Source organism: Manduca sexta, chromosome 19 (assembly GCF_014839805.1).
Source record: "Manduca sexta isolate Smith_Timp_Sample1 chromosome 19, JHU_Msex_v1.0, whole genome shotgun sequence".
Classification (NCBI taxonomy): Eukaryota; Metazoa; Arthropoda; class Insecta; order Lepidoptera; family Sphingidae; genus Manduca; species Manduca sexta.
Genome location: NC_051133.1, coordinates 13,166,790 through 13,181,125, shown reverse-complemented (window position 1 = coordinate 13,181,125; position 14,336 = coordinate 13,166,790). Strand labels below are relative to the sequence as shown.

At 32.2% G+C, this 14,336-nt stretch overlaps 3 protein-coding genes across 4 annotated transcripts; 1 reads left to right on the top strand and 2 right to left on the bottom strand.

Annotated features, from left to right (window-relative positions):
• Nucleotides 1–1,739: 1,739 nt before the first annotated feature.
• Nucleotides 1,740–4,001, bottom strand: LOC115442069 (trafficking protein particle complex subunit 5). Its single transcript, XM_030167032.2, has 5 exons — nt 3,571–4,001; nt 3,368–3,494; nt 3,170–3,253; nt 2,813–2,911; nt 1,740–1,948 (listed from the first exon to the last, which is right to left on the bottom strand). Exons 1-5 carry the CDS (start codon nt 3,720–3,722, stop codon nt 1,850–1,852), a joined length of 561 nt encoding a protein of 186 aa, XP_030022892.1. The 5' UTR covers nt 3,723–4,001; the 3' UTR covers nt 1,740–1,849.
• Nucleotides 4,002–5,026: 1,025 nt separating this feature from the next.
• LOC115442068 (ras-related protein Rab-39B) lies at nt 5,027–11,522 on the bottom strand. The gene is made up of 3 exons (XM_030167031.2): nt 11,294–11,522; nt 10,873–11,224; nt 5,027–8,692 (listed from the first exon to the last, which is right to left on the bottom strand). Exons 1-3 carry the CDS (start codon nt 11,399–11,401, stop codon nt 8,484–8,486), a joined length of 669 nt encoding a protein of 222 aa, XP_030022891.1. The 5' UTR covers nt 11,402–11,522; the 3' UTR covers nt 5,027–8,483.
• Nucleotides 11,523–11,637: 115 nt separating this feature from the next.
• Nucleotides 11,638–14,320, top strand: LOC115442067. Of its 2 annotated transcripts, none has more exons than XM_030167030.2 (5): nt 11,638–12,020; nt 12,123–12,231; nt 12,836–12,950; nt 13,296–13,488; nt 13,657–14,320. In XM_030167030.2, the coding sequence occupies exons 2-5, from the start codon at nt 12,150–12,152 to the stop codon at nt 14,263–14,265; spliced, it is 999 nt and encodes a 332-aa protein (XP_030022890.1). In that variant the 5' UTR covers nt 11,638–12,020; nt 12,123–12,149; the 3' UTR covers nt 14,266–14,320. The 2 variants fall into 2 exon arrangements, with proteins under 2 accessions (XP_030022890.1, XP_037296236.1); XM_037440339.1 differs by having other exon boundaries at nt 11,775–12,020; nt 12,107–12,231.
• The last annotated feature ends 16 nt before the right edge of the window (nt 14,321–14,336 follow it).

Sequence of the window (14,336 nt, the reverse complement as noted above, 5' to 3'; positions counted from 1 at the left end):
ATCGCTAATGTGTGCCTCTTAAGAAAATTATTCTTTTAATCTAAGTTTTACATATAATGCTTGAAATTTTACTATTGAATGGAATGGACAAATCTGTTTTTTGAATATAATATAAAGTATACATCATTCTCTTAAGGTTATAGCTTAAGGTCCATTTTTCATACATTTTGTTTCACCTTTAATCTGGGTAACTAAACAAGTATTGGCAAGTAAAGAATTTAAATTCAGTGATAATTAATATGCATGGATATTGCGGCCTTTAAAATTTCATCATATTAAATTTTAAAGGCCGAAATATCCATGCCTATTAATTATTTTTACGTTTTTCTTTCAACTGCGAGAACTAATCACTAACTAGACGTCAAGAAATTTCGTCATATTAAATTTTAAAGGCCGAAATATCCATGCATATTAATTATTTTTACGTTTTTCTTTCAACTGCGAGAACTAATCACTAACTAGACGTGAATTTAAATTCTTTACTTGCCAATACTTGTTTAGTTACCCAGATTAAAGGTGAAACAAAATGTATGAAAATGGACCTTAAGCTATAACCTTAATAAAACAATGACCTATTCCAAAGTTATGCATTTGTGGGAATCATCAATAAAACTCATTTCTTTTTGTGACCTTTTTTTTTAAGTTGCTATAAAATTTAAATTGTTAAATAATAATATCAGCCCTGTATTATATACTTGTCCGCTGCTGGTATGCTGAGCACGGGCCTCCTCTACTACTGAGAGGGATTAGGCCTTAGTCCACCACGCTGGCCTAGTGCAGATTGGTAGACTTCACACACCTTCAAAATTCCTATAGAGAACTTCTCAAATGTGCAGGTTTCCTCACGATGTTTTCCTTCACCGTTAAAGCGAACGATAAATTCACAAAGAATACACACATGATTTTTTAGAAAAGTCAGAGGTGTGTGTCCTTGGGATTTGAACCTGCGGACATTCGTCTCGGCAGTCCGTTCCACACCCAACTAGGCTATCGCCGATTCCCAACTAGGCTATCGCCGCTTTGTTAAAGATAAGTCAAAAATGAATGCTATAGCGTAAAAAAAAAAGGAAAAATAAAAAAGGTTGCGAACAGATATGGGTTTTTGGACGACTCCCACAAATTAACAATTTGGTAATAGGTCGTTATTTTTTTAAGAGAGCATGTCATGACTTTGATTTGACTAATAAAACTTCAAACATGACCTGGCTTTCACCAAAGTTTTATAATGTAATGTGTCACTTTAAAAAACACATACAGAGTGTTGTGTAAAAATGACATACTCTATAGGTAAATACATTGGGAGTCTTAATCAATTTTCAGTTTGACCCAGCAGTGCAACGCTTTCTATCCATGAAAACATGTTATTATGACACTTTCCGTCCTACATTCAAAAATGCTCGGTTTACTTTATTGGGAGTAATAATGCCTATGGCATTGTATGGTTTCTTAGTGTGGACTGAACGGCAGCAATTTGAAAAGGACTGTCGCTGTGGTAAAATTAAATATCGTCAGAGAATGTTTAAATTCATGTAGAATTATTAAATTCAGTGTAATTATATTTTTTTTATTTACTATGTTTATAATATAAAAAGAAATGGAATAGTATATCTTCTTTTTATTAGTTTACTTTGTTAACACGCTTTAACAGTGGCTTATTTTTAGTGGTTTATTTTATCAAATCAAAATTAGCATTAAAAATTGTTCATTGCAAACAGCTATATCTAAATGTATAAATAACCTGATATTTAAATAAAAATTTATTACTTAGTGAAATTTACAAAGCTTCCGTATTCTCTTATACAACAAATAATCAATTTAATATCCTGCTAAGAATTTATTTTCATGTAATTTAACGATCATCTAATGATTTATCACGAGTAATGACTGAATCGTCAAATTTCACCATGTATGTGGTTCCCTTATGCCAGTGAGCTGTCACTTTTGCAGGCTGTAAAATAAAATAGTTATATTTAGAAACTAACAGACAAATTAATTACCAAATATGAAAATCTAAATTTGCATTAATTTATCCACTTGAAAACTGAAATCATATTATTTTTACTTTGGGAAAACAGGCTTAACTATTATATCTCAGAAATGGAAACAGAAATAAATTTGCTTAAATGTGTACTCGTTACACTTCCCTAATCAGAAAACTGGTGAACTTTATATTCAACAAAACACAATATTTTAAGTGTTCCACAATTTTATCATTAAAGCAGCATCAAGTAACATGAACCACCATAGACAATATATAAAAGACATCTTGTATGATCTTTCCGTTCTGCCGAAAGTATAGAAACAAATTTTCATGGACACATTTATCGTAACAATTGTGTCTAAAATGTTACATTGAAGTTTTTTATTGCTTTGACATTGAATGACGAGACAAGCTTGCCATTCATCTGATGGTAAGTGATATGACTGCCCATTGAAATAAAGCTATTATACGGATTTTATCACGTTTTTTTATATTATTATTTTCTCCCTCTTTTTCAATGTCTAACATTCACATAAACATAAGAAATCATGACTGCCCATAATCAGTACAACCATCATCCAACACTTTGAATTACAATTGTTTGGTATTCCACTGCACTTGCCATCCTGAGACATGAAATGTTGGGTTTTATTATATCCAGTAGTTACACTGGCTACAATGTCCTTCAAACTGGATCATAAAAGTGACTACACACTGCTACTTGGCAGCAGAAATAGACATTTCGGTGGTGTGGTGGTGTTCTTGGAAATAAGCATATGGTATGTCCTTTATAGACGGTGAAAATAAAGAGCAGATAAGTAGTATACTTACAAAACCTCCCTTGGTCAGAACAGCTTCAATAATGCCAGCATTGAATGTGGCACAGTTTAGAGAGCCCTTGTCTTTTGGTACACTTATGAATTTGTTTATCTGAAAATATAAACATGTATAGCACAGGAGATATACAGCTAATTATTTAACCACATCTTTATGAATGTGATAAACTCAAGATACCCAATGGATTGTAATGAAATTTGGTTTAGAGTTTGAGATCCTATGAAGGACATAGGCTACTTTTAATCCCAGGGAAAAGGGACCTTCATCCTGGAAATACTCATTCACATGGGCGATGTCGGAGGCAAGAGCTAGTACATTATAAATTTACAACACAAGGCAAATATGGCTTACCAAAGCATCCTTCTCAATGATGTAATAAGTTTTCTCATCATCGTTTGCATGTTCAAGCTTATCAGCTTCCTTGCCGAACAACACCTGGGAACATGGAATAACATCAAACATTTTTTTGATTACAAAATATAAAAGGAAGAAGTTATTTGGCCATTTGTGGCTAGGTAATTTAAGAGTAAAGAAATAAGAATAAATTACCTTCCACAGAGTTGACTTAACAAAGAGTAACATGTTCAGTAATTTAATTTCACGTTTACTGTTTCTTTCTCTAACAAAATACAAATCCAATAACCTGGTTCCAACATCTTGACCGATTTCCGACAGCCTGAAGTAAGAAATACGAGCTACAGTCCAAATTAAAATTTTAGCAAATATATACTAATTTAATGAATGAAACTTACTTGTTCTGCAGCTCTTGTATTGAATGTGATCGATTTTGGCAATATTGTACTATTTCTGAGAATAAAAGTGCATATAATGCCAACGAAACTTCCCCCTTTCCTTTGCTTAGTGGTTTATCTAATATTGATGATTTTGAACGACTCGACGACATTGTAATCAATTAAGTGATCGTTAATACACTTTTTAAACTATTTTATTATTTACTCTTAGAATAGACACTGCTAATATAGACAAAATCTAATTAAATCTACATACGCCCAAACAACATCAAATCATTTTTCTTTTAAATTCATTCAATACATAGAGTTCGATGTTTTTAACATATTTTTTCTCTATCTCTTTTACTCTACTTGGTTTATTCGAGTATCCTTTACAAATTCATGCTATAAAATTAATTTCTGCGCGAAGCGTGCTGAATAAATTGACAATTGATGACAGATGAGGATTCGGAAACGTCAAACGAATGTCAATATTTTATTTTTCGGTATTAAAACTAAGTAAGGTGGTAATATACAGCCAGACAAAATCTCTGCAAAGGAATTTTATTACTCGGATTATATGAATGAATGAGTCTCCCTAACCGAGTTTCGGCCACGGCAGCCAATTTCAACGGAGATCAGCCAGGTACGCAGAAGATATTATAGTGAAAGAGTGTACAAAATAGTCACTCTCATAATCCAGTGAGACCATGATCTTACGAAGTATTTACTTTATATTCTCTTTGGGTGAGACAGCAAACCGACATGATCGGAGAGAGTTCAGGTGCAAGACCAACCAACGGCTTTGCGTTCCTTTTTTGCATGCATTTTGTTGCCTCCCCAAAAGTGCCGTTCGGGGCGGTCCACTCCCTTTCCCCAAATACAATACGCCACTACGTTGTCAGAGAAAGGTGTCACGTAAGGGTGTAGGTATTAAGCAGTAGTAGGACCAGACTTAAGTAAGTGACTGTCGCGTCGCAGGAATAAAAAAAAATCACCGATGTTTTTTTAGGTAAAATCGTATCGTAACAGCATAGGGTATATTGCAAGCTCAAATTTGATAGTAGGAAAACTTCTGTATACCGCGTCGGAGTGGGTACTAAACGAATGGCCCAAACGTAGCTCTATGTTGTGGTCGAAGCATTACGAAATCCCCTTCTATACTTTGTTATATGATAGCAATTATACCTAAGCATAGTGTAAAAAGACCAATGTAAGCAGTTTACCTGGTGAAAGGATGCACTTACCAACACCTCGGTCGAAATCGCCGATTGTCGTAATTTTATTTCGCAGACAAGTTAGGCAACATCGATCCAGATTTCTCCATTCCTCAACTTTCATTGCATAAAAGACATGCGTTTAAATACGTGTGTTTTCAGTTTGTTCCACTTTAAATGCTCAATAGAAACAGCACGGACACTTGACCTGTTCGCCGTTTGACCCACTTTACATGGATTACGATAAATAAAACGAGGCGTAATTAACAAAAACTTTACTTTGTATTAAAGCATATTATAACAGCGTAATGATAGGCTACACCACTGAACAGTAAAGTTAACAAATAACTAGATTGCATTGTTATTACGTATGGACGACACAAAACATTTACTTTCATGTGAAGGAAAAACAATATTTTTATAAATAAATGACAGAAGCGGGTAAGGCGCCACGTCCAAAAACACACAACTTTATTCATACATTGAATTAGAAACCAATGGGTCTTCCTCATCCAGTTGTCTCAAAACTGCTTGCACTCTGTACAGTGTCTGGTAAAGTCTGCCGGAACATTTCAGTTCCAACACATTTTTGGTTGCTTATGGTCTTACCAATGATAATCCCAACGTACTGAATTTTCGAAGAAAATATACTCATATTAACTAACTATATACTCTAGCATGACCTTTCCTAATACATTGTTTACCATATGTTTTACGACGTTAATTTTGTTTGAAGTTTTCATTGAAAAATACATGGTTAACATTTTATTTTGCGAGTAATCCCGAAAGTAAGAAAAGATATGCATTTCGATTAAAATATTTTCTTGATATTTGCGAGACAAACAATTATGAGTTTGTTATTAAAAAGTTTTAAGTACTGTACTTGGGATTCGAACACAAAAGCTGCTGCAGATGCTATAAGCATGAGACAAAGAACAAGAAATATTTGTTTGTTTATGATCGTTTTATACAATGAAATACATCTATTAACGTGACATTATTTTGTGTTTCTAAAGAAAAACTAGGTGTAAATATATAAGTATTTCAAATTTCAATTGCCTTTGTTTTTCGTAAAAAAAAGGGGAAGATGGTCATGTATGTCACGATCGTCATTTTCTTATCGCAACGTCACGTATGGATAGTTATGTTTTTAAGATAAAACGTCTCCATTTGTATTATGTTATTTGCCAACTTTACGCCTTATAACTAATTAAATTTCCCATTATTATGCCTCAAACCTTGTACGTGCCAGTGTCTACAAACTTTTGGGCGTTTACGACATGTTAAAATGCTTATAATAGTATACAAATTACAAATGCACTCTGTTTGGGGACACTGGTGACGAACATTATTTTAAAACTGTATTTTGTAACATATTTATATTGTAAAATATTTTAATCGCATATCGGAAGAGCAAAACTAATATACATTCTTGTAAAAATATATTTGAAAGTACTATTTTCAAGATTTTTTATCGAATGCTAGCCTTTGGACGAAGTATTTTGGGTATCGGAAGAACTTCCATTTATATTTTCTTGAACGAAATATGCTAATTTATACGATATGAAAATATTTTACATTATGTTTTTTTAAATGTTAGCTTCATGTTTTATTATTATGTTAAGTAGATAGTTCCGTACAATAAATGCTATATTATATATTTATATTATACCTCAGATTCTATTGATTATGAAACAAGAAATTACGCAATCCATAGCAAACATTCTAATTATATCCCGGTATTATTAAGTTCAGCGATAGGAATATTGAAATTTATTACTTTAAGTATTATTTTTTACTGTGAAATTACTGAAATATATAAAATATAATCAGCATTGTGAAACGTGGAATATGTTATTAGTCAGAGTTATCGTTACCATTATTGTAACAATCCGTCTATAAGAACTACTACTAAGTTTGAATATTTATTAGTGTATCTATATGATAGATATCTACAAAGGTAGACAGTAGATGCTTCACTCGAGTTTTCATCGTCTATATTGTTTAACCAATGTATGTGTACAGCAGGTAAAATTTAAATTTATAGTTACGTGTTTATGTAGATTTGAGGCACAAATCTCCAATGCATAATAAAATAAAATGGCAACCCCAATGAATAATTAAATCGCCCGTTTCTTGTAAATGGACGGTAACATCAGCACGAAATTTTAACACAGCTGTAATGGCTACCTATACAAAAATTATATTACTTGCCTCTCTTGATGATTTTATTTGCGAAATATATTCTCAAAATTGAGCTAATTACGTTTATGAATGCATTATTATCAATGATTATATTTTATTTGTTACGGTACATTATACAGAGCACATGTAATCACATTTACGAGACTCTTTTACAGTGTTTCACACATTCTTATCCATTGTATCGTGGACTAAACGAACTGTGACCAAAATAACATATTGATTAAACACTTGTGTTTAAAACTAAATCCTTAAATTATTGATTACAGTGTCGCAGGTACAATTATAACTAAAATATAATGTTAATGTTAGTACAAATGTACAAATTAATTATTGAATAAAAAACAAAAAACGACTATACATTTTTGATAAAATTAATTATATCCGGTGTTCCATTTTCGACTCTTTGGCTCAACTAGTTTGCCACTAAGAAATGTAGCTGCATCAGACATGAAAAAAAGATACGACCTCAGCACTTCGCATAAAAGCAAATATCATTGAATATTCTTTTATATTTTTTTCAGAAGGCTTTAAACACGGCCGTGTATGTCGATTACCGCGGTGACATTTCTATAGCGACGTTTTGTGTGATAACCTTCAAAAGACACTCAACCACTCTGCCAAGTGTAATAGACAGATATTACTGTTTTATATACGGCAAATTCGTAATAAATGATATCTAACATGACAGAACAGTTCTAACGTCATTTGAAATGTTACACGAAAATGACTCGTATTGGAATTAAAATTTACATACATATTTACATTTACTCCATTATTGAGTATAAATTTGTAAATTAAAAATATATGCATAGACTATTTTTTATTAAATGATAAAAATGAACTCAAATTGCCTATGCCATCGTCCAATTAAATATTTTTTACTTTAATTTTTTCCATACAAAAGTCAACTATGTTAGTTTTACCCATTCCCCTCATTATATTATCATTATTATTAAATGAAAAACATTTCAACAATTTTTCTATTTTTTTTTAACTCATCCAACTAGACATATGTGATGATTTTGAGCAAATTAAATAAAAATTTGAGAATAAATCATATCTGTTACAACTCTTATATGAGACATTCTTCAGATAAATTGATTATTGTAACTACCATATTGTAATATAGGCTGAAAGGTCTGTATACAAATTCAGGTTGACATTTTCCACAAAATAAAGGTGAAAACATGATTTAAAATAAAAACAATTATACCAACATGTACACTTGCAAGCGGCCTGTCAGTTATTTTTATCATTATGAGTAAGAAGCAATAAAATAAAGGAGACGGTTAAGAAATAAGTGTTAAAAGAGGAAATCTTGTTGTTTACATGTAAAACTACAAAAGACCTTGACAAAAGTCCACACAAATGTAGTACTTAAAACAATGTCGACCTGAATCTGTGATGCAGCACACCAGACGAAATTAAACAGAATCTTATCTATAAAATTATGCTTACATATTGTATATCTATAATGAGTCATTTATATACATCATTTATATGTGTGTACGTTTAACAGCATGTGGACTGCACAGTTTCTGCTTCAAGTAAATTGAAATCCATACCATTTGGTCTGTTAAAGCCAGTCTTTATACCGTCCCAGCCGTCTTCCACCTTGTATTCACCTGTTTGTATACGATTGTACACTTCTTGAGCTACCAGCACAAATGCTTGTTCCACATTCAGTCCAGTTTTTGCTGATGTTTCTACATGGTGTAAACCTAAAATAATTGTATTTCTTTGTTACAATATTTATTGTTAGTTCAATAAAAAAGCATGTACATTGGCCAGGATCAGAATTTGAGTCTTATATTGTCCTATGTTTTTCGGTCGTGTCGGATTGCCGTCTCACCGGTCTATGTGAGTGAAGGAACAGAGTTCACTTGTGTATCGTGCACACAATTGTGCACTATAATATCTCCTGGCTGATCTCCGTTGAGATTGGACGCTATGGCCGAAATTCGGTTAGAAAAGATCATGTTCAAATAACTGCACTAAATGAATTTCTGGCTATACTACTGTATAAGTATAAAAGTATGAATATTTCATTTTCATATTCTCATTGTTAAAAGTGAAATTCGATTTGTAAAGGTATATAATGATATATGAAAGTCTATTGACAAACAACAAACAACATAAAGGCGTTAGATTTGGAATTAAGCCAAAATTTAATTGGGACAAATACTGCAAATAGAGAACAAAATTAAATCTATTTTATATTTAGCTTTGGTAGATGTGAAAAATATCACAAATGATAACCAGACCGGATAGTTTATTCAGCTGCTACAAACATTTCAATCAACTACTGAAACACGTTAAAAGTAATTTTAAAGATAAAGAAGTGAATATCAACCCTTTAGCCTTTTTAGTAGAGAATCTTCACCAGTGAACAAGTTAAATTATCTAATGTTTGTTGGAAATATACATAAAAAATTACATTAAAAAACCATAATGAATGAACAGTCATGCATAAAAGTAGGTGAACTAATTCAAAACTTCAAACGAAGTAAAGTAAAACTTTACTTATGTAAAAAAATAAATTTGGTTTGAACACAAACATTTTATGCAATTTGATGTTTTGAATTTGTTCACCTACTTATGTGGGTGAATTTACTATGAAAATCACATCAAAAAAATTGTTTCTATTATTTCCCAGCACTGTTGCATAGTAGTCAAATTGTGTAGTACATATTGTATAACAAATGTGCCAAACCTATGTATGAAGCCTTAGTAATGAGAATTTAATTAGAAAAGCTATTTATGTGAATTGATACTATTACTTGTCCACTAGTTCTTGTCTGTCTCTCTTGATAACATAGCAATTTATGATATTATGAAGTACAACACACAATCAAGATTAATTTTACATGACTTTCCTGTGGTTGGTACATTTGTGATTGTAATTTAATAAGATTTTATTGATCCAATTTGAATTTGTCACAGAGAACTGAGAATAAAATAATTTAAGCAATCCTTGTATCATAGGTCCAAGCTTATCAGTATTTACAACATGATGCAACAACATGATATAATTAATGTATTTTATTGAAGTGATTATAAGTAATAGACATAATAGACTCATTGGTATTTTCTCATATATTTGTTTATAGAACTAAATGATGAGACTAGCTTGTTGTATGTTTGATGGTAAACTCTATAAGTGCTTATCATCATCATCATCAGCCGCAGTATGTCCACTGTTGAAGATGGGCTTCCCCAAAAGATTTCCAGATTGACCTATTGGAAGCAGCCCGCATATAAGTGCTTATAAAGAGCAGTGATTGGCAAATGCTTAAAAAACAAAGTAATTCATGGCACACAGCTTCATATTGAACAGTGTTGGTATATTCTTAAATGTTTTCTTAAAGATTATTTCTACATAGGCTAGTAGAGAATGCCACTTATATGTTCTTGTATATAAGGTCTATAATAAACAAATATGCTGTCCTCACATGCCTTTACCAAAGTAAAAAATCATGGTCATATTACTTCCTTATTTCCCTAACAGTTATGCTGATATGTTTGAATTTCCATATTAGTTTTTGTATTATAATGTGTAACAATGAATAGGTTATTAAAGGATTGCGTCCTTTTTTGCCAATCCTCCCTTAACATTAAAATATAACATACCCAAAATAACATTGTGGTGTTAATTTTATATGTGTAATGAAGTTGATTAAAAAATATTTTTACCTGGATGTTTTTTCATGAGTTGTTTTAAAATATATGGGCATGCTGGTGAAATCAGTTGATGCTTGTGTTACACATCAAAACAATACAATAATAAAACAATATTGCATTATAATGTTAAGTATTTGCCATGTGCAACTTGAGTAGCTTATTTATAAGTGAGAATGGACATGTTCTATGAATGGATAATACATGTATAGAAAATATTTACCATTCTCCTCAGCAAACAGCCTCGCCTCCTCGCAAGTTACCTCTCTTCTCGCACCATTTTTGTTGTCTGTGCCGACAAGGTCCACTTTACACCCAACTAACGCGAACACTGGCCTGTGAGGCTCTATGTGCCTCTTAGCCTCCATCATCCATAGCGGTATGTGTTCGAAACTCGATCTATTGCACACGTCGTATACGAGGAGGGCTCCAACTGAGTTCCTATAGTAGGACTTCGTGATGGACCTGAATCGCTCCTGTCCCGCCGTGTCCCACAGCTGCAACTTAATTCTAGTGCCATCCTGCACCTCAATAATCCTGGCGAAGAAATCCACACCCACGGTTGGGTCGGACAACTAAAAATTAACACGCAATTTACTATTTAAAGCACTCACATTAGTAGGAAAACAAAGGACGTTACTTACCTCCGCGAATTTTCCGTCTGTGAAGTATTTTAGTAATGAACTCTTTCCGACTGTGCTATCACCAATAAGGATTAGCCTAAATTGATAATCAAATATTGGATCGACCATTTTTTGCTTGCACTTTCAATAACATCAATTGATACCAACAATAGTCTCGTCGAAAATTACGTATTGTAAAAAATGACAAATAGAAAACATCGACTGACATCAACTTCATGTCACAGTCACATTACAGATGACATTTCTTTATTGTCTATGATTCTTCATTCAATTTCAATTGACATTCCAATTATTTTGTCTGATGTGAATTGTAGTTTTATTTGTCAACGCTGGAAATGATTGTATATAAAAATAATAACTTTTATAGTTTTGATCTTTGTAATGTTATTAATTATATAATTAGAAGATTTGTGAACCACTTACATTATAATAAGTAAGTAATATCCGTTTCCTCCATAGGAGGTTTTGAATGAGCGTACAAGTTTTGTTTACATCATTCATTCATTCAGTAGCTTTTAGATTATTTGATGGATATTTGTATGTTAAACTCTCTTAAAAATCTATATATGGCTTTCACTCATTGTTGTAATCACTAGCCACTAAACATTTATTAGGCTTCTTTATATTTTTTCATATTATAATAGTTGTTAAATAGTTATTGAAGAGATATTATAACCTACATGGCACTTCGTTGGCGCCCCGGTCGTTTGGGACTCCTAATTGTGTTGTAAGTAAATTCAACGTTGTATCCCTTATTTTTTTATTTATAACTTCAGTTTTTACCATAGTCAGACTGATAACGGAACTAAATAGTATAATTATTTTTCAGATAATTGCGGTTTAACAGGGAATTACAATGAACATTAATCCAGTTTACAAAATGAAGGACAGTGCGATATTAGAGCACGGCGATAACAAGACGAAATCTACCCCAATTGGTGAGTAGACAGCTGACAGCATATAGATTACCAGAGCATTGTATCTTTGTTGGTTTCATCTATTTTTATTTTAGCAGTAGATGGACTTCCAAACCATTATTATTCTTTGGTTTAACACTTAAATTTGCTTATTTGCAAACAAATGTCAGTAAAAAAAACAGACAGTTGTATGACAATGTGGTTATTGTATATAAAATTTTTATTTTCCTTCTTTTATAATTGGAGTATATTTAGGCATTCTTCATTCTGCAAGAGACAATGCCCCTAGTAAAGACATTACCTCCAACTACAAAAAATATAAAATTCCTTGTTTTGCTATAACAAGAGTACTTATTATTCCATCCACTGAGCCAAATACTAAGTGGTAACATACTGTGTTTATAATAATAACACAATTCTTGTATACATTACCATAAACAGTATAATGCTATGACATGACAGACATATCTCTACAAATTGTTGCTTTAATGGAACAAATTATTAAATATAATAAATGCTAAAAATTGTGAAACTGTTGGAAAGTTTGCATAAATTTTTTTAGGTACATATTTTCACAATTTATGTTTTTGTTAATTGTTGTAAATGTATTCTATCTTTGTTTCAGCAAAGGTTGCTCCAGAATTAAAACAGAATGCAGATGTTAACACAGAGATAACAAAAACGTGTGCCGTCCTCGGATGTGAGGACTTCAAGAACTTAGAATCTGAATCATTTTTTAGGTGAGAAGTGGGGTTATTTTGTTTGTAATAGTGTTCATGGTGACATAAATGTTGTTGGATACAGTGAGTTCAATCCCCAATGACCCTCAATTTATGTTGTACAGTTGGGATTGTTGGAATGAAAGGCTTATAGTAGTTGTTTTATGATGCATGTTATTTACTACTAGCAATCTAATGCTCTTAATGCTCTTTCATAGTAGCCAAAAATAGAACAAAACAAAGCTTCCAAGTAACAGAAACAGATTGAGGGGTGGTATATCTATCCAAACAGACTTGTATATAAAGTAACTTTGAAATAACAATGACACTGTATTGAGACTGTGTCATTTTTCTATGTTGTAACAGATTTCCCGAAGACCCAAATCGCAAACAGATATGGACAGACTTGACAGGCCGGAACAACTGGACACCCACAGACTATTCATATATATGCATACAGCACTTTGCAGTGGACTGCTTCATGATGGACGAAGATGATAAGATGGTGTTGGTAGATAAGGCAGTTCCTTCATTAAAGCTTCCAAGGCATGTTTTAGAGGTCAGTGGTATGAGTATCATGATTAAGTTATAAAGAATATAACACATACAGTCATTTAATTTAAAAATTTGTAATAATTTTGAATGCTTTCATTTTGTTATACTTCTAAGTTCAAAGTTACTAATTATAAAAACATACATGGTGTAAATAAATTACTTTCATTTATAGGTTGAATACATAGATGAAGAGACCCTGGATAATGATTATGAATTTATGGAGACTGATTCGGAAGATGAAAAACAGATGAATGGCAACACACAAATAGACATCAATAATGTTCCTCTAACAAAGGAAAGTGAAAACATTGAGCTTCTGAAGCTGTTTAGTGAAGTGCAGAGGATGCAAAGGCAAGCTATAGGCCTCAAGGAGAAACTCAAGTGCAACATGAGAGTACATAACAGACAAAACAGGTTTCTGTTGCGGATAAGAGAAATAATAGAGATGAAGAAAAAAGTTCTTAATCAAAAGAGAAAGAAAAAATGTCGAATTCTATTGTCTCTGCAGGATAAAATCAAAGAGGATACCACAGGACTGGTTCTGGCTATGCCAATGAGACAGACAGAAGATCTAAAGAATTTTGCTCTTAGCGTCTATAAATATTCCCCGCAAGCATATATTTACATACGGAATACGTTAAGAACGATGTTGCCAAGCACAGAAATTCTAGATTCGTGGGTCACGGCCGGTTACCAACCTAAAAATTTAGCGTCAAATCTGATCAAATTGGTCGCAGAACAAACAGAAACATCGTTATCATGCAAAGTTTCGTTAGTTTGATGTTATTATTAAATCTCTATTTTTTTATTAAATAAATTCAATTTTTTCCCATCGCATTTGTCTTTCGTTTA